Raw genomic sequence first — 22,469 nt, 5'->3', positions numbered from 1 at the left:
GAAAGTGTATTCACAAATTCAAAGGAAAATTCAATTGATCAGTGTATTTTTGTCTTAATGTGAGAGGATTTCATAATCCATGAAATGTAACAAACGGTATTCTTCCCATTGTAAATTATGCATAGTAAAACAATACAATACTGACTAATTAGTATTCAATGATTTAACCTACTTTTAAAGTGTTCTACCTTCCAGAAAGTACTGACTATCATGTGTATACAGTGGGGTCCATATTCATTGGCACCCTTAATAAGCAAAAAATAGATGGATCTTCCAGCAAGAGAATTATCCCAAAAGCATTAATCAAAATCCACAAAGAAATGGTTATTCGACCACAAAATCAACATTTTGTTTGTTTTGTAGAGGGCAGTCCATAAGTGGAAGGATATCAAGGATCTGGAAAGATTGTGTATGGAGGAATGGTCTAAGAGCCTTCCAAACGTGTTCTCCAATCTCATAAAACATTTTAGAATGTCGTTATCCTCGCAAATGGAGGGTGCGAGACTATTGAAAACAGGGGTGCCAATAATTTTGACCCCAATCTTTTTTCAATTAGATTTTTTTTTACAAAATCTCTCCCTCAGAATATAATGTAAAAAAAAAAATATATATTTTATTTATTTTTTATTTATTTCACCTTTATTTAACCAGGAGGGCGAGTTGAGAACAAGTTCTCATTTGCAACTGTGACCTGGCCAAGATAAAGCATAGCAGTGTGAACAGACAACACAGAGTTACACATGGAGCAAACAAAGAGTATATATACATTGTGTGCAAAAGGCATGAGGAGGTAGGCGAATAATTACAATTTTGCAGATTAACACTGGAGTGATACATGATCAGATGGTCATGTACAGGTAGAGATATTGGTGTGCAAAAGAGCAGAAAAGTAAATAAATATAAACAGTATGGAGATGAGGTAGGTAAAATTGGGTGGGCTATTTACCGATAGACTATGTACAGCTGCAGTGATCGGTTAGCTGCTCAGATAGCAGATGTTTGAAGTTGGTGAGGGAGATAAAAGTCTCCAACTTCAGCGATTTTTGCAATTCGTTCCAGTCACAGGCAGCAGAGAACTGGAACGAAAGGCGGCCAAATGAGGTGTTGGCTTTAGGGATGATCAGAGAGATACACCTGCTGGAGCGCGTGCTACGGGTGGGTGTTGCCATCGTGACCAGTGAACTGAGATAAGGCGGAGCTTTACCTAGCATGGAATTGTAGATGACCTGGAGCCAGTGGGTCTGGCGACGAATATGTAGCGAGGGCCAGCCGATTAGAGCATACAGGTCGCAGTGGTGGGTGGTATAAGGTGCTTTAGTAACAAAACAGATGGCACTGTGATAAACTGCATCCAGTTTGCTGAGTAGAGTATTGGAAGCTATTTTGTAGATGACATCACCGAAGTCGAGGATCGGTAGTTTTGCTAGGGTAAGTTTGGCGGCGTGAGTGAAGGAGGCTTTGTTGCGGAATAGAATGCCGATTCTAGATTTGATTTTAGATTGGAGATGTTTGATATGAGTCTGGAAGGAGAGTTTACAGTCTAGCCAGACACCAAGTTACTTATAGATGTCCACATATTCTAGGTCGGAACCATCCAGAGTGGTGATGCTAGTCGGGCGTGCGGGTGCAGGCAGTGAACGGTTGAAAAGCATGCATTTGGTTTTACTAGCGTTTAAGAGCAGTTGGAGGCCATGGAAGGAGTGTTGTATGGCATTGAAACCCGTTTGGAGGTTAGATAGCACTGTGTCCAAGGACGGGCCGGAAATATACAGAAGGGTGTCGTCTGCGTAGAGGTGGATCAGGGAATCGCCCGGAGCAAGAGCAACATCATTGATATATACAGAGAAAAGAGTCGGCCCGAGAATTGAACCCTGTGGCACCCCCATAGAGACTGCCAGAGGACCGGACAGCATGCCCTCCGATTTGACACACTGAACTCTGTCTGCAAAGTAGTTGGTGAACCAGGCAAGGCAGTCATCAGAAAAACCGAGGCTACTGAGTCTGCCGATAAGAATATGGTGATTGACAGAGTCGAAAGCCTTAGCAAGGTCGATGAAGACGGCTGCACAGTACTGTCTTTTATCGATGGCGGTTATGATATCGTTTAGTACCTTGAGCGTGGCTGAGGTGCACCCGTGACCGGCTCGGAAACCAGATTGCACAGCGGAGAAGGCACGGTGGGATTCGAGATGGTCAGTGACCTGTTTGTTGACTTGGCTTTCGAAGACCTTAGATAGGCAGGGCAGGATGGATATAGGTCTGTAACAGTTTGGGTCCAGGGTGTCTCCCCCTTTGAAGAGGGGGATGACTGCGGCAGCTTTCCAATCCTTGGGGATCTCAGACGATATGAAAGAGAGGTTGAACAGGCTGGTAATAGGGGTTGCGACAATGGCGGCGGATAGTTTCAGAAATAGAGGGTCCAGATTGTCAAGCACAGCTGATTTGTACGGGTCCAGATTTTGCAGCTCTTTCAGAACATCTGCTATCTGGATTTGGGTAAAGGAGAACCTGGAGAGGCTTGCGCGAGTAGCTGCCGGGTGGGGGGGGGTGCTGTTGGCCGAGGTTGGAGTAGCCAGGAGGAAGGCATGGCCAGCTGTTTAGAAATGCTTGTTGTTACCTAGCCTCAGTGCAGTGTGCAGCTGGGAGGAGTTGCTCTTGTTCTCCATGGACTTCACAGTGTCCCAGAACTTTTTGGAGTTGGAGCTACAGGATGCAAATTTCTGCCTGAAGAAGCTGGCCTTTGCTTTCCTGACTGACTGCGTGTATTGGTTCCTGACTTCCCTGAACAGTTGCATATCGCGGGGACTATTTGATGCTATTGCAGTCCGCCACAGGATGTTTTTGTGCTGGTCGAGGGCAGTCAGGTCTGGAGTGATACAATATATATACAATAATGAGCATACAATATAGCTCAGTATATGTATACATTTTTGTCTCATCTTTATCAAGGGATCCAATAATTCCGGACCCCACTGTATGTGTATGAATGATCCTGAATTATTGAGTAGTAACATAAAGTACTATATAAAATGATAATGGGATTATATAGACATCCACAATGATGGTCTCTCACTGGCACCTGAGGTCCATATGATGCAACTCTTCCAGACCTTATACAAGATATCCTTTTACAGGTTTGAATAACATGCAATGATTATTTAAGTACAAAACAACCTCAAAGCAACAGTTTTCTCTGTCAAAATATATTTCTTAAGAAAACAGGAAATAAATAAATTGCACAGTGGAGTTGTATGAATCCTTCTGCACTTCATTGTTTGGGAAAGTAGGAGAGATAGTGCCCCACACTGGTCAGCAGTGCATACAACAGATGTGACTGCACCAAATGTGCCACTGCTTCAGCAACTCTTGAGATATTTTTCTAAATAGGAAGGACACATCCTAGAGCTTGATTTTGTTATATGTTCTGGATAAAAGCAAGGTGCTTTGTGGATTCAAGCTTTTTCAAATGTCAAGGCAGCCATTCATCCTGGACTGACAGTTGGTATTTTATGTAAACCTCCAATAATGTTGATATGTTACATTTGGTATGGTTACTTAAGACTGAAGGTTATGTATCCGTTTCCACTCACAGCCCTTGTTATCCCCTATACAGTTTGAAAATCATACAAGAAAACTGTGCACTTCACATTTCCTTATTTGAAAACTCATGTAATTTACAGTATTAACATTTATGATTGCAATGTTTGATCCACAGTTACAGGGATGACATGCGTTATACCCTGGATTATCCTGAACATAGTTCCTTATGTTTTTTGCTGCGGAACAAGCACTTAAATGCACTGATGACTCCATTCTATGCGCAGAAAAATTACAATCTGTTTGTCTGAAGTGCCTTTTCAAAGTCTAACACTGTATTTTATATCTTATCTAGCCATGTTGGCGATAAAATATGTTTACGAATGATGCCCGTCTGACCCAGATTGTGATTTCGAATGGTACGTTTACAGTAAATGTGTGATGGTGGGGATGCAGGGCTGTGTTTCAAACAAAAACCTATAAACGTGCTTGCTTCAGTTCCTCAATGGCAAAGCTAAGAGTGCTCAAAGAAATCACCTTGCTCGGCCTCCGAACACAAGGCACTACAGAGGGTAGTGCTTATGGCCCAGTACATCACTGGGGCTAAGCTGCCTGCCATCCAGGACCTCTACACCAGGCGGTGTCAGAGGAAGGCACTAAAAGTTGTCAAAGACCCCAGCCTCCCCAGTCATAGACTGTTCTCTCTACTACCGCATGGCAAGCGGTACCGGAGTGCCATGTCTAGGACAAAAAGGCTTCTCAACAGTTTTTACCCCCAAGCCATAAGACTTCCGAACAGGTAATCAAATGGTTACCCGGACTATTTACATTGTGTTCCCCCCAACCCCTCTTTTACGCTGCTGATACTCTCTGTTTATCATATATGCACAGTCACTTAACCATATCTACATGTACATACTATCTCAATCAGCCGGACTAACCGGTGTCTGTATGTAGCCGGTTAGTCACTTTAAATGGACATTCATGTACATACTACTTCAATTGGGCTGACCAACCAGTGCTCCCGCACATTGGCTAACCAGGCTATCTGCATTGTGTCCCGCCACCCACCACCCGCCAACCCCTCTTTTACACTACTGCTACTCTCTGTTCATCATATATGCATAGTCACTTAACCATATCTACATGTACATACTACCTCAATCAGCCCGACTAACCGGTGTCTGTATATAGCCTCGCTACTGTTATCGGCGCACATGACAAATAAACTTTGATTTGATTAGTTCTGTATTGACTCTTTGCCTGTTTGATGGTTCGTCGGAGGGCATAGCAGGATTTCTTATAAGCTTCCGGGTTAGAGTCCCACTCCTTGAAAGCAGCAGCTCTACCCTTTAGCTCAGTGCGAATGTTGCCTGTAATCCGTGGCTTCTGGTTGGGGTATGTACTGTACGTACAGTCACTGTGGGGACGACATCCTCGATGCACTTATTGATAAAGCCAGTGACTGATGTGGTGTACTCCTCAATGCCATCGGAATAATCCCAGAACATATTCCAGTCTGTGCTAGAAAAACAGTCCTGTAGTTTAGCATCTGCTTCATCTGACCACTTTTTTATAGACCGAGTCACTGGTGCTTCCTGCTTAAATTTAGCTTGTAAACAGGAATCAGGAGGATAGAGTTATGGTCAGATTTGCCAAATGGAGGGCGAGGGAGAGCTTTGTATGCGTCTGTGTGTGGAGTAGAGGTGGTGTAGATTTTTTCCCTCTGGTTGCACATTTAACATATTGATAGAAATTCGGTAAAATGGATTTAAGTTTCCCTGCGTTAAAGTCACCAGCCACTAGGATCGCTGCCTCTTGATGAACGTTTTCCTGTTTGCTTATGGCGGAATACAGCTCATTGAGTGCGGTTTTAGTTCCAACCTCACTCTGTGGTGGTATATAGACAGCTATGAAAGAAACTGATGAAAACTCTCTGGGTAAAAAGTGAGGTCTGCAGCTTATCTTAAGATACTCCACCTCAGGCGAGCAAAACTTTGAGACTTCCTTAGATATTGTGCACCAACTGTTGTTTACATAAATGCATTGGCCCCCGCCCCGTGTCTTACAAGATGCGGCTGTTCAGTCTTGCCAACAGAGTGTATAACCCGCCAGCTCTATGTTCATAATGTCGTCGTTCATCCACGACTCGGTAAAGCATAAAATATTACAGTTTTTAATTTCCCGTTGGTAGGATTTACGTGCTTTCAGTTCGTCCTATCTATTTTCTATCGATTGAACATTAGGGCAGATTAGCCACTCGTCGCCTGGTCCTCACAAGGAACCCTGATCTTTTGCCTCGGAATCGCTGTTTCCTTCTCCAGCGTATCACGGGGATCGAAGCCTGGTCGGGTGTCAACAGTATATCCCTCGCGTCCGACTCATTGAAGAAAAACTCTTCGTTCAGAAGTAGGAATACATCTTGTAGTGTATTCAAGGTTGAAAAAGGCTTCGAAAGTTTGTACTTTCCACTTTAAAATGTCAGTCTTGATTTGCCCTAACAAAACATGTATCAACCCCTACAAAAAATCTCTAATTATAATTGAAATGTCCTTTTGCTTCAAGATTGTTTTCCTGCTGTGAGAAACAGGTCAAATTAAAGATCCTACTTCTGTAGGCATACACAGTACATGGGAAGTCAACATAGCACGGATCAGTTGATTTATATTTAGGCTCTCAACACAGAAAACTGTATTTGTGTGACAGCTGTATACAATATACACTGTAGTACTACTGTATTATCATGTCACTAGCAGGGATACATGCACTGTTGTGTTAAACAACAAGATTGTTGTACAGTACACCGTATGGAGGAGTCATTTAAATCCCTTGTTCATTGTTCAATCAATAGCTATGTACTGTACTGTCTATGATGTGCTGTAGCTAAAAGCCTATAAACCTGAAAGTGTTGCGTTCATGTTAGGAGGAGTGCTGGTCGTCTGTTCTCTCCCTATTGGTATCTGTTCATATGGAGCCATAGAGAGTCAGCCCCCAGGAGCATGACCTTACGTCACACTGGTTTACACTCATTACTACTATTTACCCAGCAGAGTGAACAGCCCCTGAGGTGGCATCAAGTCAAAGCATGCCTGAGCGATCTCTTTTTACAGAAAAGCCAAACAATGGAGTGAAATGTATAATAGGCTAATAATACTTTTGCAAATTGATTCCAAATGTCCAAAGGTCCCCTAACGGACTGCGAGTCACATTTTCCTCTTCGAATAAATAAAGGAGTTAGAACATCTAACATCACAGTATGAGTAGGGAGCTTCACAACTAGCAATGCCACGGGCACTAGTTCTGCATCCTGATGTTAAAGCTAATATCTGGAGGTTATGTGTTGAAATGGGAGCTTGAATTCCCTGTCAAGAGATTTACCAGCCAGGGATCTTAAATGCCCCCATGAAATAGTGAGGAAACTCCTGTAATATGACAGAAAAGCCTGGCTGAACACCAGGACCGGGCAAAGCTCTGACACATCTCATCTTCAGCAGCTCACTGGTGACTGAGTACCTACAGCCCATGATCACCACTTGAAGCTGTAATAAGAATACTGGAAGGGATATAATTCAACCCATATCTCTCCTTCTCTTTTCCCTTTTTTCTCTCTCTCTCTCTCTCTCTCTCTCTCTCTCTCTCTCTCTCTCTCTCTCTCTCTCTCTCTCTCTCTCTCTCTCTCTCTCTCTCTCTCTCTCCCTTTCTATTTCCCTCACTCTCTCTCCCCCCTTTTTTTCTCTCTCTCTCAATTCTCTCCCTCTCCCTTTCTATTTCTCTCTCTCTCTCCCTCTCTTTTCCCTTTTTTGTCTCTCTCCATCTCCCCCTCTCTTTTCCCTTTTTTGTCTCTCTCCATCTCCCCCTCTCTCTCTCTCTCTCTCTCTCTCTCTCTCTCTCCCTTTCTATTTCCCTCGCTCTCTCTCCCCCCTTTTTTTTCTCTCTCTCTCTCAATTCTCTCCCTCTCCCTTTCTATTTCTCTCTCTCGCTTTCCCTTTTTTCTCTCTCGCTTTCCCCTTTTTGTCTCTCTCTCTTTCTCTCTCACTTTCCCTTTGTTCTCGCTCTCTCTCTCGTCTCTCTCTCTCTCTTTTTGTCTCTCTCTCTCAATTCAATTTGCTTTATTGGCAAGACGTAACAATGTACATATTGCCAAAGCTTACTTTGGATATTTACAATATTAAGATAATAAGAATCAAAATTGTCAGCGGGACAACTCTCTCTCTCTCTATCTCTCTCTCAGGTGTACTTTAAGCGAGATGGAGAGTTGATAGAGGTGATTTCCTACATCCACCCCTCAGCTGTTGCAGAGGACGGCGGTGGCTCAGCGGGGGTGCGGGGTGCCAGGCCGCTCATCAGCAGGGACCTGGACGACACCAAGCTGCAGAGGTCCCTTTCCTTGTTGGATCCAGAGGGGCGGCCAGGCCGCCTGTTCACCGAGAGCCCTGAGCGTGGTCGTAACATGGGGCAGCACAACCAGGGCCAGCAGCAGAAGCCCAGCCCTGCCACTGAGGTCATTCCAGAGACTGTGGTGAGCCGGGAGTTCCCCCGTTGGGTGCAGAGCACTGACCCACTCTACTACTTCAGCCACACCCACATCCCCCAGAGTGATGGCTCTGTGCTGGTGCAGGCCAGACTCACCTGGACCCTTAACCCCCAGCTGGACAATGATGCCATGTTCAGCTGTGAGGTCAAGCACCCAGCACTCTCCATGCCCATGCAGACAGAGGTCACACTGGGTGAGTACAACACAGACATACCCCTCCCCTAACTCACACCTCTCCCCTTCTCTCCTTGTCTCCCCGAAGTCTTATTCAATATCTGCTTTACTCAAGCCTCCTTATGTCTCCCTCGCAAATCTACTCCGAACAACACTGATTTCCATTTGATGCTTAATTGTGTTACAGCTGAGCAGATTGCGAGTTTAGAGTGAAATGCAAAACTCAGTAGTGACTGACGGTGCAATTCATTGAGCCGTCTGTTGCTAGATTGAGTTAACTCACAACCGTTATTGAAAAAGTCAACCTGAATAAGGGAAGCCAAATGAGAATTTAAACACAACCAGCCACGTGATGTCAATGTAGAGGCGACTCTGTGTACCCCCACATCTGACGCAAATCACTGCCTCCCATATGCTCTAAATATGATGACATAATCTCAACAAATGTCCTGTATTGGAGGAGGTTTCTTTACTTTCATTTAAATTGTTTCAAGGATTAACGAGGGAATGTGACTTTGGGATTATTTGTTTGTAGTTGATTCTACAAATAATCAAAGTGAAGAAAATATACACTGAGTATACCAAACATTAGGAGCACCTTCCTAATATTGAGTTGCCCCCTCCCCTTTCACCCTCAGAACAGCCTCCATTCGTTGAGGCATGGACTCTACAAGGTGTCAAAAGCGTTCCACAGGGATGCTGGCCAATGTTGACTCCAAAGCTTCCCACAGTTGTGTTAAATTGTCTGGATGTTCTTTGGGTGGTACACCATTCTTGATACACACGGGAAACTGTTGAGCATGAAAAACCCAGCAGCGTTGCACTTCTTTACTCAAACCGGTGAGCCTGGCGCTTGCTACCATATTCAAAGGCACTTACATTTTTTATCTTGTCAATTCACCCTCTGAATGGCACCCATGCACAATCCATGTCTCAAGTCTTAAAATTCCTTCTCCTCCTGCTAGTGTAACTTTCTCACTGTGTTGTATTGATAGACATGAGGGCGGCACTCGTTGCTCGCCCTTTAGCTTTTCATAGTGTTTCTGTTGTTAGAGCAACAACAACAGCGGAGCGAGAAAAATACTCAACCAACATGGAAGGACCCGAGTTTAGGGTCTATATAGGATTTACCAACCACGGCTGACAAGTGGCTATGTGCCGGGGAAAGAGACAGCTTAATGCTTAAGAGCCTGCACAGTGCAAATAATAAATGTTTAACCTGTTTATATTTTTACTCTCATATATTAACGTTCCAATGCCAAGCAGGAATATAACACATAGGAATAAGAACGTTATCATGAAAAGATTAATAAGGATCTACTGATGTAGGATCATAATTTGATCACCCTGTTGCAGGATAACTTTCCTGCAATGCCTTAATTTAAAAACTTGTAGTGTATTTGATGTTTAAAAAGGCTTCTGAAGTTTGTAATTTCCAGAATTTATTTTCCCTTAAGAAAATGTCAACCCCTACAAAAATATCCATTAATTATAATCAATTAATTCAACTGTCCTGTTTCTACAGGATAATTTTTCTGCTGTAGCAAACTGGTTCAAATTAAGATCACCTGTACACCTGTATTATCTGTCTTCTCTGGAGTGTTGATTGAAACAGCCTCCACTTTACCATTGTTACATGTTGATGGTAAAAAATACTCGGCCCAGAGGGATTTAGGCCCAGAGAAAGCCTTGCTAACTGTCAATGCCTTTCATATGTTCACAAGGCTTTTCCTATGCTGCAATTCAAGCCATTCAATTATCAGTAGCTTTGTTATTTAAAGAGATAGAAAGAGCTTCTCCAGATATTCCTCCTCAACACCCTGAGAATAGAGAACAGAAAATGTGCATTAGTTGATTTTAATTGGAGCACACTTCAAATTCATACCATTCATAAACCTGCTTGGAGCAGATTCAAACTGTGGTATGAGTGAGAGCTCTTGGGGTAGGCTATGCAACAATAGACAGTACAGGTGTTGAGGTAGCAAATGTATGTCACCACTTCAAAACATTATTTCTTATATCCTTATATCCTGGTAGAATGTGATCATCTAAAATGGGACACATTTTAAATCCATCCCTCAGATTGGGCAGAACTCGGTCTTCTGATTATACAGTTAAAGCCAGCTAATTGCTCCTGGGATGTGTCACCCACTCCCTTACACTGGCCTTCCAAGGTGTATTTGGTCAGTCTTTGCACTGCCCATAAGTAATAAATATTTCACTGATTTAATATTGCCACATGAGACAGAGCGACAATCTGACAACCGACCAATGTTGTATTACATTTCATGAATATTCACAAGCTGCTCCGTGCTCGCCTTACAAATGGATTTGGGCTGAGGTCTTGGGAACCTCTCAGAATGAGCAACACCTCTGGGTTTCTCACCTGGGCCTCTCCATTCCAGAATTTATGATCTCAGCACATCTGAATAATTAAAAGTACTCTTTTTATTTGCATGGTCTATTATTTATCAGCATGAAAAGACTGGAGGAATTATAATTTCATATACAGTGCTGAGAAATGATCCACGGCTGCATACACCAGTCATTTCCTCGCCAGACTGATAATCAGAGAGCAGATGCTCTGTGTGTTGGTCTGTGCGGTGTGTGTGTGTGTGCATGCGTGCATCTTTGCGTGTGTGTGTCTCTATGTTCACCTCTGTCTCATCTCCATATTTATCCCACTTTCATCTTGCTGTTGTATGAAGTCCAATCCAGGCTGGGGGTTGGATGTGTGCATTGAATTATACAGTGTTGGATTGATGATGACCCAATGATCCTACAGTCACCCCTTTTAAATGGTTGCTTCTGTCTTCACTCTCTCTACCACGCAGTCAAACCACTCAACCAGCCAATACTGCAGGTTCTCTGTCTATTTTAGAGTTCTCTGCAGTCATCCAAATCTGTATAGTCAGAGGCTGATGTTGGCTGGATTACAAAGCTCACCTGATGCAGCGAGCACTGTTGTTTACTGAGGGCACTGTGTGTGCACTGACCCATCCCACAGTGCTAACAGTTCCATGCTGTAAAGTGAGGAGGTTGGGTTGCTGGCCGACGTCTTGGGAGACCAGGACTTATTTCCTTGTGAGGCCCTCCTGGGTGCCGCAGTATGTCAGTCACATTGCATGCTGTCCTAATCAAAAGTGATGACGTGGGACACCAACTGTCGTTGTTGGAGTGGATCCCAGAAATCAGCCATCATCCTCTTGGCGGTGCCAGAAAGCACTGTGACGCCATGAAACCAATACTGAAAATACCCTTCAGACGGAAAGTGGGAGGTGGGATGCAGGCAGCGTGGCAATCACACTCCCATGATAACTGGCAAAGTGACATCTACATCATGGACTTGAGACCACTTAAAACAAAATACTGTTATTTTGATGTGTATGATAAGCTTGGTTCAATGTCATATCTTTCATTTATGGGGCGATGATTGTTATGGCTACTTTAGGCCTAACACAATAGAGGTGCTCGACTATAGTTCTGCCCAGTTCCTTCAGATATATTATTGTTACACATTTAGCTAGCCCAAGATTCATTCCCCCATTTCATTTCAACATAGTAACTGTAGTGAGTCACTGTTGTCATTGTGTTGACAAGCTCTTAATCTCTCATGTGTATCGCTAGTCTTGCGTCTGTCTCCCCACTCCGTGCTCTACATCGTGATGCCTCCATCTGATTCATGTCTCTGGAAGAGAGCAACAGAAAGATAAGGATGGAGATCCTGTTATCTAAAAGGGTCCCCTGACTTGATATATGTGTGCAATGCATATTTCCAATCCCCATTTCAAATGTGACAGAGGAACTCTTATTCCATTAGGCAGATGCAGGGTAAGATTCAGTAACTTCCCAAGAAAAGAGAAGCTTCATTCGGTTCAGCCAACACTTTAGGACTTGATTTATGGGTGAAATTGAGGTCATTTATCTATTTTAATTTTAATTTTTGTTTCACTCATCAATTGAAACAAGCACTTGATTTATATTGAAAAGTGTGAATTTGAATTATTGTAAGGTTCCTGAATAACTACACTTGTGCGTGCATCTCTGACCAACCAAATCTCATCACTTGTATTTGGTTCATTGTCTAACATTTGGGATCACAGCGTTCTATATGGTTATCAGAGGGAAATTGTTAATCAACTCAAACAATGCAGAACCAGTTCATACAGATCCCATTTAACCCACGATGATGGCCACATCACCACAAAATGACTCTCTGTCCTCCTGCTACAGTGCTGTACAGTACATCAACAAGGTTACATACAGTAGATTAACAGATGACACTAAATCTTAAATAATTTGCAAATCACTCAATGTCTTCATTCAATCTCTGCTCCATACACAATCCAAAGGCCCCTCTGAAAGTGAAGAATATGGAAGCTTCCATTTCCCCTCCCCTGAAACATCCATTGTTTCAGTAGGAACATAATGGATATCATCTGAGGACTCCTGTCTGTACCAAGACAAGGTTCTCTGAGTGTTCCTTATCTCGCTGCTTCCACACTCCTCCTGGGGAGCTCCGATTCTCCTCCAGTAATGACTATCTATCCAATTTAGTCCCCTCTCTCCAAGGGGAAATAAATCCACCATTGTCCTAGCTGTTGATGAAAGGACATGGAGGTCCCTAGCCTCTCGCACCATGACCTTAATTGACAGGAAATTGTATTCGCCTCTCTCTCCCTCTCTACCCCTCTCCAAAATAAAAAGGTGCCTCCTGGATTTACTTGACATGCCACTGGGATGACACTGCTTTTTTGATCTCCTTTTTTTCTCTTTCTTTTTTCCTTTTTTTTTTCTTTCTTTCTTTTTTTCTTTCTTTTTTTTCTTTCTTTCTTTCTTTCTTTCTTTCTTTCTTTCTTTCTTTCTTTCTTTCTTTCTCTCTCTCTCTCTCTCTCTCTCTCTCTCTCTCTCTCTCTCTCTCTCTCTCTCTCTCTCTCTCTCTCTCTCTCTCTCTCAGCGGCTCCTAAGGGCCCCAAGCTTTTGATGACCCCCACCAGGGCAAAGGTAGGGGACACGGTGCGCATCACTGTGCAAGGATTCCAGGTAGGCGCTGGGGTTCCTGGGGTAAGTGCATGGGGGTTTATGAAACCGGAGAGCCATGTCAGTTTGGGATAGGAGGGGACAGGGGAGATGTGCAGTTAAGCCTGACGAGTTGTCTGATATAGTGACCATTCTTACAGGGTGAGGGATATACCATATGTCTTCTCGGTCTAAGGCTAGCATACTGTTTGTTGTTCTGTGGAAAAAAATGTGGGAAAAGTGCACTATTGGAAAATGTGACTGGTTTGAATTTTTGGGGGGAATATTCTTATCTTTTCACATTTCTGTTTCACTGTTGCGTACTGTCTATGCCTCAAGGCATTAAACTATTTCAATGAAAAATTAATAACCCTTTTCAAATCTGTTTGTTTATGGGTACCTCCAATTCTCTGATGTTCTGTTGTTTTCTTAAGTCTATCTCCTTGCCAACAGGCATCCATGTCAAGCTGTTAGAGGATTCCTCAGCAGAGCAGAGTGAGGGTTTGTTCCTGCTAGAGCATTCCAGTTAGGAGTTTTTTTTATTTTTATACTATCATCCTCTGTCAAAAAAATACAATCTTTCCTGCAGTGTAAATGGTATTTAGCTGATCCCCATCTCAGTGACAGGGATAGGGATGACACAGTGGTGGCGCAGGTAGAGAGGATAAGGTTAATCCTGATAGGCCATGCTAATGAACCAGCAAACCAATCGCCTTTGTTACTGTTCATTCACTGCTTCATGAATTTCTGGACATGATAGCACTGTTTGTTTTCATAAGGTGTCTGTTTGTCATTGTTTTGTTCTGGTTTGCTACTTTTGAATTGAAGAGGATCTAATCATGACACTGATCCGGTGCCTTTAAGTTTAGTGTAGTGCAGCAGCCTGAAACCTGGGCAGATGTATGTGAGTATCTCCACCCACTGATCTCATGGTATTTGAAGTTGTCCTTTGAATAGTGTTAAGAATGGTCACTATAATCAGGCTTGACTGGGACGTACAGCCAATTGGGCCCTTCGGAAGCAGAAAAGTAAATCTCCCTTATCCTTCACTGGACCAAGGCTCTGAGGTTTCACCAGTAGATAAGATTTAGTGCTAAATATTTTACCTCTTTTGGCTTCTCATAGTGTGATAAAAAATATATCAGTATCCCCTACGGTTTATAGTATCAGAATAATGCATAATCACAAAGTGTGGGGTTTTGCCTTTCTTTCCATTGATATGCTTAGTCCCCAATCTGTGTTAATACACACGAAGATGAGAAAGGCACTGACTCTTTCATTGGGGCTGGTCTTTTTAATTTGGTTTCTCTAAGGCCGTTGGGGATATGTGACAGGAAGGTCTCACTCGGACCTTTCAATGTTTTTTATTATCTTGGTGTGACCTTATGCCATGAGACTATCCTGGATCAACAAAACCCTTTCGCTTCTGTCATCATGTGAATTCGGAGGTTCAATAACTCTTATCAGCACAGTCGTTTTTGAAAGGTGACACAAATCACACCAGCGTGGTCAGAACGATGACAAACCAGCTCGTCAAGGCAGATATTCAGTTCATTAAAGCATTTCTATGGGTCACACAAGGTGGCAAGAGTCAAGTCGTCGTAGATTCTTTAAAAGGGCTGGGATGTCACATTTCTAATTGCTAAAAGAAAATCTAGTCAGATTATCACTAACAGTTAGTTTATCTTAATGGAATTTCATTCTGTTGCATCACACTTTTCTTCAGGAATAGATGTCAACTGTTTGTCAATCTCTTTGTCCCCTTTCACCTAAGATGATTGACGGCAACATATTTGTCCCTCAGTCCTGCAGTCCTGAGTTCCCTAGCCAGTTCTTCTTTGACCATGTGTGGAGTGATCATCATTCATGATGATGTGTTCTTCCCTTTGAATAACCTTTGAGCGCCACAACCCCTCATACCACTCTCTCTACTTAACGCCCTCTCCTCCCCTGCTGACGTGTTCTCCAGCTGACTTGATTCTAATAACATGTCTGTTTCCAGCAGATGGCAGAAAAGACATCCAGAGGAGGACAGCAGGAAGGCTTATTCTCTGAGGGAGAATAGCCCTCTTAATAACCATGACAACCCTTTTGAAAAGGGAAATATTTTTAAACTGTGTGGGGAACTCTCTGAAGAGGCATGAGAATGAGAAACATTTTGTAAATGTAGTGTTGATTATTAATGCATGCTGTTAACTCACCATTGCGTTTGGGGGAAATAGAGTGTATTATTCATGTAGCCTTTGTTCTTAATCTCTTGGCTGGGACTTATATATTTTTCCCCTCTTGTCCCTCCCTCCCTTCCTCACACACACTGCGGTGGTCTGGTGATAGAATGAGGTGTTCCCTGAGCCCCTCTTCACCTGGACCCGGGTCGGGGGGCGTCTGCTGGACGGGAGTGCCGAGTGGGATGGGAAGGAGCTGATTTTGGAGAGAGTGCCAGCCGAACTCAACGGCTCCATGTATCGCTGCACGGCCCAGAATCCCCTGGGCTCCACGGACACGCACACTCGCCTCATCGTCTTTGGTACGTGTCCAAACTCATCACCATATTCTCTAATCCTAGAGAGCATTGCAGAAAATCTCAAACTTAACACTAATTCTTATTCATGGGATATTTTATTCCCACTATTCAAAGGAATATCTTTATTCAAATTTCAAACACCATTAAATTTGTGTTTCAACGGTTAATATTATTCATCCACATACTGTAAAGTGTTAAGCATCGCATTTATGTAAAAAAAAAAGAAGAGATTTGTGGCCATTTTTAGATATGAATTATCTATGCAAACTAAGTGCATGATTAATAAGTGATTGTATCACTAAATGACTCAACAATGCCTCTCCAACAAGGCTGATTTACATAAGCGAGTAATGCCTCTCATCTGGGTGAGTAAAAATCCAACAGCCATTAGAATCACACAAGCAGCGTGTATTGTACCCATTTTCTCCAACACTGACTGCTACTAATCACATGAGAGGCCCATAATATAATAAATCATATTTTTTGTTGACAGTGTCATCCCACCTCTTTGTTCAACGACCCACCACGTGCAAGCTAGATCAGTCTTTTCATGATGTGCTATTTATCGCAGTCCCAGTTTGCTTTAGTTGATGTGGGAGTTGGACTGCTTGCTGACTATTACTCTTGTACTGTATGTCCTGCTGCCCTGGATGTGTTTACCCTTGAGCCCTTTGGAATTAAAACTGATCAGAGGCCTGTCAATCATAGCTGCTCTACTTTAATCAAATCTGCTGCTCCGAGGATGAATGACTTCTCCTATGTATTATATATTCTCTACTCTCATTTTAGAGGTAACTGCTGTGCAAGAGATGGAACTGATATACACTGAATGTACAAAACATTAAGAACACCTGCTCTTCATACAAGATAGACTGACCAGAGGAATCCAGTTTAAAGCTATTATTCCTTATTGGTGTCACTTGTTAAGTCCACTTCAATCAGTGTAGATGAAGGGGAGGAGACAGGTTAAAGAAGGACGTTTAAGCCTTGATAATGTTGAGACATTATGTGTGCCATTCAGAGGGTGAATTGGCAAGACAAAAGATTTAAGTGCCTTTGAACAGGGTATGATAGTAGGTGACAGGCTCAGCAGTTTGAGTGTGTAAAGAATTGCAACGCTGCTGAATTTTTCACACTCATCAGTTTCCCGTGTGTATCAAGAATGGTCCACCACCCAAAGGACATCCAGACAATTTGACACAACTGTGAGAAGCATTGAAGTCAACAAGGGCCAATATCCCTGTGGAACGCGTTCGATACCTTGTAGAGACTGTTCTGGGGTCAAAGGGGGTGCAAGTCAATATTAGGCATGTCTTCCTAATGTTTGGTACACCCAGTGTAAATTGTAGTCGAAATGCGTTCATATGTTCAAGGGCTAGTGTCCAGGGTTAACATATTCACAGGACATGGTAATCTGCTTACATTGCTATAATGTAACTAAGAAACAATCTGTCCATGATTTATAAATCCCCACCTTGACATCCTTCCGTGAGCACGATTTAGAAAATGTCAGAAATGTACAAATTGTTGAAAGGGCTCAAATAGCCTCCTTCTAAGGAAACTGCCACTTTGGGAAGGTGTTACCTTGGGGAGCGTTTTGGTAGAAAGAGCACTAATGCTTATTTAACACCCGGATGCCCGATCAGTTGTCATCGGCTATGTGTGGAGTGTAGGCTATCTGTCTACGTCTATATCCTAGATAGCTTCCACTCATACTTAGGGGAGCTAAATGGTGATTGAGTGACCTTGGCACCATCCCCCGTGGCCTTGAAATGAGACACTTTTCTCTCCAGGGGCAGGGTGGATATTTGGAGCTCTGCTCACTTGGCTAACTGTTCATTATACATCATCAGTTATAATAGAGTATAAGGATGGGATGCTATTGAGACTCTCCACTGGCAGAAAGCAGTACTCATATCTTAATGATGAACATCTCCAAGCACCTTAGATATAATACCCTCGGTGATTACACTGAAGTGACTCAGCAGTGAAGAGGCGGGCTGTCACAAACCCACTGATTTCTCTCTGTCTTTGTGACTGAGTGGGGAAATCACATGTGGATGCTGAAAGACCAGCAGTTTGGGGAGCTTGTTAGAATAGGAGCTCTGCTGTTGCCTTCTTGTCGGACCACTGTTCTAACTGCTGCTCTGGCTTGTTCTGTCAGAGTACCCAATGTTCATAGCTCTATTAATACAGACTCACCAGGGGGATGTTATTTTACATGAGCTTTAGGAACAGCTCTCTATTTTCTCCTCATCTCACTTATTTTGCCTCTCTCTCTCTCTCTCTCTCTCTCTCTCTCTCTCTCTCTCTCTCTCTCTCTCTCTCTCTCTTTCTCTTGCTCTCTCTTGGTCTTGGTCTCTCTCTCCCTCTCTCTCCGTTTCCCCTTCATGTCTCTCAACAGAAAATCCGGCCATGATGAAAAACACTCAGAATCCGAACAGTAAGTATGGCAGCTATGAAGACGATTGACAGAGAAAGTTTCTATTGTTGTCTTTTAAAAAGCATTTCTCCTGTTTGTTTGCTTCTCACACATTTCTCAAGATGTAGTTGAAGACATCTGCAATGACAAGCATGCAATTTGTATCCAAAGTGGCACAGTAACAAAGGACTTCTAGCTACTTCTCGTTTAGCGTTTGATGTATAAGCAAACTGACGACAGGTGTAGACATGTCTATCATTCTATCATCAACACAAGGGAACAGATTAACCAGAAATCTCTCCCCTCTATGTTCAGATACAATCATGTTTCAGTCACTATCCACTTTTGTCACTTTGTGAGAACTGTGAGATTAGAGTTGTATCATACGCAGTGTGAGGCCTCATTTGCAGCACCTCAGATTATCATATGTAAAGATAAGGGATTATCAGAGGAAGCCCATAGGTATATGAGTGTTCTCTCTCAGTCTCTTTCTGCTGCTCTGCTTGCCGTATCTTACGGATGTATATTTGAATATGCAAATGATCCGGCAAGCACAGGGGCAGGTGTGCCACAGCAAGGACAGAATCAGGTCAACGTGGAAGCGAGGCACAGACATGACTCGCATGCAAGTCAAATCGGTGTAGAACATGGCCCGAGAGGTCGCTGCACACATGTCTGAACGCTCAGTGGCTGATCGGCCCACTCCTCCCCCTGAGTGTGTGGGAAGATCACCCTATCAGTCAGTCAGAACAGGGGCTACAGCAGAGCAACAAACCAAGCTCCTCTTCCATCTCTGTCAGAGCTCCAATGCTCTGGCTGTCCTAACAAATGTTTTAGAATATTGATGATAATGGAAATTAACTGAGGGATAGAGACACAAGGGAAGGAGTGAAGGCAGTGGCCATAGTAGTTGTTTTTACTGCAATCCTACTTAAACAACTGGAGAACATGAGGCTATTTCAAGTGTAGTTCTAGCAGCAATATCATTTTTAGTGGAGAATGGGTTAAGCTGCCATAAAAGCAAAGAGACAGAATTGCCAATTGTCCTTGTATTGAAAGCCATTACCAGGGAATAACATCGGACCAAATCTGCCCTGTCAGTACATGATTTGGTTTAATTTAGTTTAACATTATGGCATAGAGGGTGAAAACAAATATCAATGTTTTAATTGAAATTCAAGTCTGCTTTGTCTTAATTATTTAGATTTAGTTTAGTTTGTGTGTGTCTAGTGATTGGATATTATAAATAGTGATCTGACTATGTCTTCCTCTGGCCCTTGCAGATGGAACCCCTCGCGTGGATGTGCTTGGACCTATATGGATGGTGCTGGCCCTGGTCCTCACAGTGACTGTGGAACTGACGTGAAACCTTCCAGCCAACACACACAATGCACACACACACACACACACACACACACACACACACACACACACACACACACACACACACACACACACACACACACACACACACACACACACACACACACACACACACACACACACACACACACACACACACACACACACACACACACACACACACACACACACACACAAACATATCCCAAGCCCCTCCAACACACACCCACACCACACACACAGTCCTGCAAGCCTTTTCCAGTCATCCAACAGGCCCTCCATGCGTCAGTCTTTCAGGAACCAGTGCCACCACCCGATGGCCGATGGCCCTCCACTCTGTTTTTGTAATGAAATGATAACCAAGATTATAATATAAAGAAAACAGCATAACGTACTGAACATGAGAATAACCACCTCCAGTATACCCCTTCCCCACACCTTCTTTTTTGTTTATTGTCCCACCTCTGCCTGTTGATCAATAAAAATCAGTTGCTAAAAAAGGGGGAAAAAAGCATTTGGGTTTGTTTTGATATGTTCAAACATTGCAGGAGTTGACTGTGGAGAGAGACATTAACCGACCGGTGTTGGCAGGCCCACCACATTGACCCCACCCAATTGTCCCATTCACTGGGCTGTGCTGTACCCAATCTTTAAACTACAGATGAACAACTGGAAACTAAATACTCAATGAGAACATTGTTTTTTATTGCTAATCGGTTGTTGTTTTTTTCCGGATGGCTTGGAATGTGCAATAGGACTAAACGCAAAGAGAAAATGGATGATCTTCTTTTTGAGTGTATTTTGTGTACATCCGCGTAAATATTGAAGATAATCAGAGGTTTTATGGGTTCAGGTGAGGAATGGTTGATGAAGAGTTGTGAGGGTTTGCAGCAGCTCACAGCCTTTGTTTTCTATTTTCTCATCCTTTCTTGCTGTTTCCAGAGATAATCCTATAGGCTGTCAGGACAGAATCGTCTTTAAATGAGGATAGAGAAAACAATGCAAGTACAGTATCTTACATTATGTCCGCCGTTCGGGGTTGTGGTGCATGTGACGTTTGACAATTCTTTCTCCTTTTCGTGTGTTGCAGTGCTCAACATCTCATTGTCACTGGCCTGTAATCCAGTTATTTACTTGTTGCATACTATCTTAAGTGACCTGCGTTGTGTACAATATGTAACTCTTCCCCCTGACATCTACTAGTAGGGTCATGTTATCCACCATTCCAGGAAGATGCTCACCCGACGCAGAGTGTAAACAGGGTTGTTGCATTTGTTTCATATCACCTGTATTAAAATGGAGAGATTATCAAATCATTTGGTTTGACTTTACTTCTACAACCTAACTGTGTTTAAAATGACATGCAGTAAACTACCTTCTTGTCTTTACCATGGAAGATAGATAAACCTACCTAATTCATTCTTACTTCTAAAGGCCTACTTAATCACATCTTGGATAACAGGATGTCAATATACATACAAAACCGTTATAATAATCCCATCCCAGAATAATGAGGAATCTAATGTATACAGTAACGGTTACAGTAACCGTTAGTTACTCTACTTGGAGGTCATGGTTAAGTGTATATGGATGAATTTGGCTGGAATATTTGATGATCCTTCCAGATGTTTTTACCTCCAGAATATCCCTTTTCGCCATCTTTTCTTTACAGAATATCTATACTAAAGCTGCCGATTAACACACGATTTAGCTGCCCTTCACAACTTTTCAAATCTGTCTTGGCCTTGTCTGAAAGACTCCAGTTTCTGGAAATAATTAGGTTGGAATATACAGCATTCTGACATTGCCATTAACCCCTTTCTACTGCTCAGTATGTCTGTCTACGCTCCACTGTCACACTGTGAGGGGTTTGATTACTGCAAAAGAATCCTGCGTCAGAAATTCTGGAGAATTGCAATTTAAACTATTCTAGATACACCGTGTATTAAAGGATTAAGGCTTAAACCAGCAGAGAGGTAAGAGGGGAGATTTTTAGGGCTTAATAGAACGGATAGAGCCATCCTTATGAGGATGGGGTCGTCTCACCTTGCTAAATTACAATCAGGGGCGGATTGGCCATCTGGCAATTCTGGCAAATGGGTGGTCTGGTTGAATTTTACACACAGAAATATTTTTTATATATAAATAAAACAATAAAAAGTCACACGGAAGGTAGGCCCATGGGTCTGTTAAGATTTATTTTTAAGATGTTTGCGCAATTTCTCTGTTATACTCATCTATAGTGAGCCTTTGACTGATCAGTTGGCAATGGCCGGCCCCGGTTTTGTGATAGGCTAAGCTGAGGTCACGCAACATTTAAAGTCAAACGTGACGTCAGCAAAGAGACATGCTCCAACTCTGTCATCAGTTAAGACAGGCAAGATCATGGATCATATAAAAATATAAGGGTGCCTATAAATTTAGAAATAGCAAATTCTACATTTTCACCTCACTCAGAACTTCCTATTTTTTGGGGCGGCGAAAACCATAATTTGGTCAAACAGTAAAGTTCATTATTCTCATAATTCCTGTAATGAAACTGTCTGCTCTGCCGCTGTGCTTGTTTTGCTGGGGCCTGCTGCTGTGATGAGCGAGCCACTCTCCTCTCCCCCATGCACTAGAGAGAAAAATGGGATCTGATTCTATAACAAAAACACTGCTTTGGAAGTTATGTCCCCTTTTTTCCTGTCGAAGCGAGGATGGTATCAGATTTCTGTAGGTATGGTTGAGAAACACTGTACTGTAATGTCCAATGTTATGTTTCAGCATGGAGAACCGGGACGGAAGTAACACTTTCTTTTCTTTCCTATTTACTCAGAAATTGATAGAGCTAGGGCCACCATATTTTATGACAAACGTATATATGTCCTCTACCATTAGAAAGTGTCATTTCATCT

At 42.8% G+C, this 22,469-nt stretch overlaps 1 protein-coding gene across 2 annotated transcripts in view; it reads left to right on the top strand.

Moving 5' to 3' along the window:
• Positions 1–20,888, top strand: part of LOC118388483 (immunoglobulin superfamily member 21-like) — a 277,169-nt gene extending 256,281 nt beyond the window's left edge. The window contains exons 6-10 of one of the 2 annotated variants that reach the window (XM_035777607.2): positions 7,769–8,264; positions 13,203–13,288; positions 15,599–15,791; positions 18,193–18,231; positions 19,494–20,888. In XM_035777607.2, coding sequence (XP_035633500.1) covers positions 7,769–8,264; positions 13,203–13,288; positions 15,599–15,791; positions 18,193–18,231; positions 19,494–19,576 — 897 coding nt within the window. In that variant the 3' untranslated portion in view covers positions 19,577–20,888. Of the gene's footprint in view, positions 1–7,768; positions 8,265–13,202; positions 13,310–15,598; positions 15,792–18,192; positions 18,232–19,493 lie in introns of both variants that reach the window. The other variant, XM_035777606.2, reaches the window with a different exon arrangement.
• Positions 20,889–22,469: the final 1,581 nt, after the last annotated feature.

The sequence above is a fragment of the Oncorhynchus keta genome, chromosome 10 (assembly GCF_023373465.1).
Source record: "Oncorhynchus keta strain PuntledgeMale-10-30-2019 chromosome 10, Oket_V2, whole genome shotgun sequence".
Taxonomy (NCBI): domain Eukaryota; kingdom Metazoa; phylum Chordata; class Actinopteri; order Salmoniformes; family Salmonidae; genus Oncorhynchus; species Oncorhynchus keta.
Note: the sequence above shows the minus strand (reverse complement) of the source record. Positions and strands in the feature narration are given on the sequence as shown.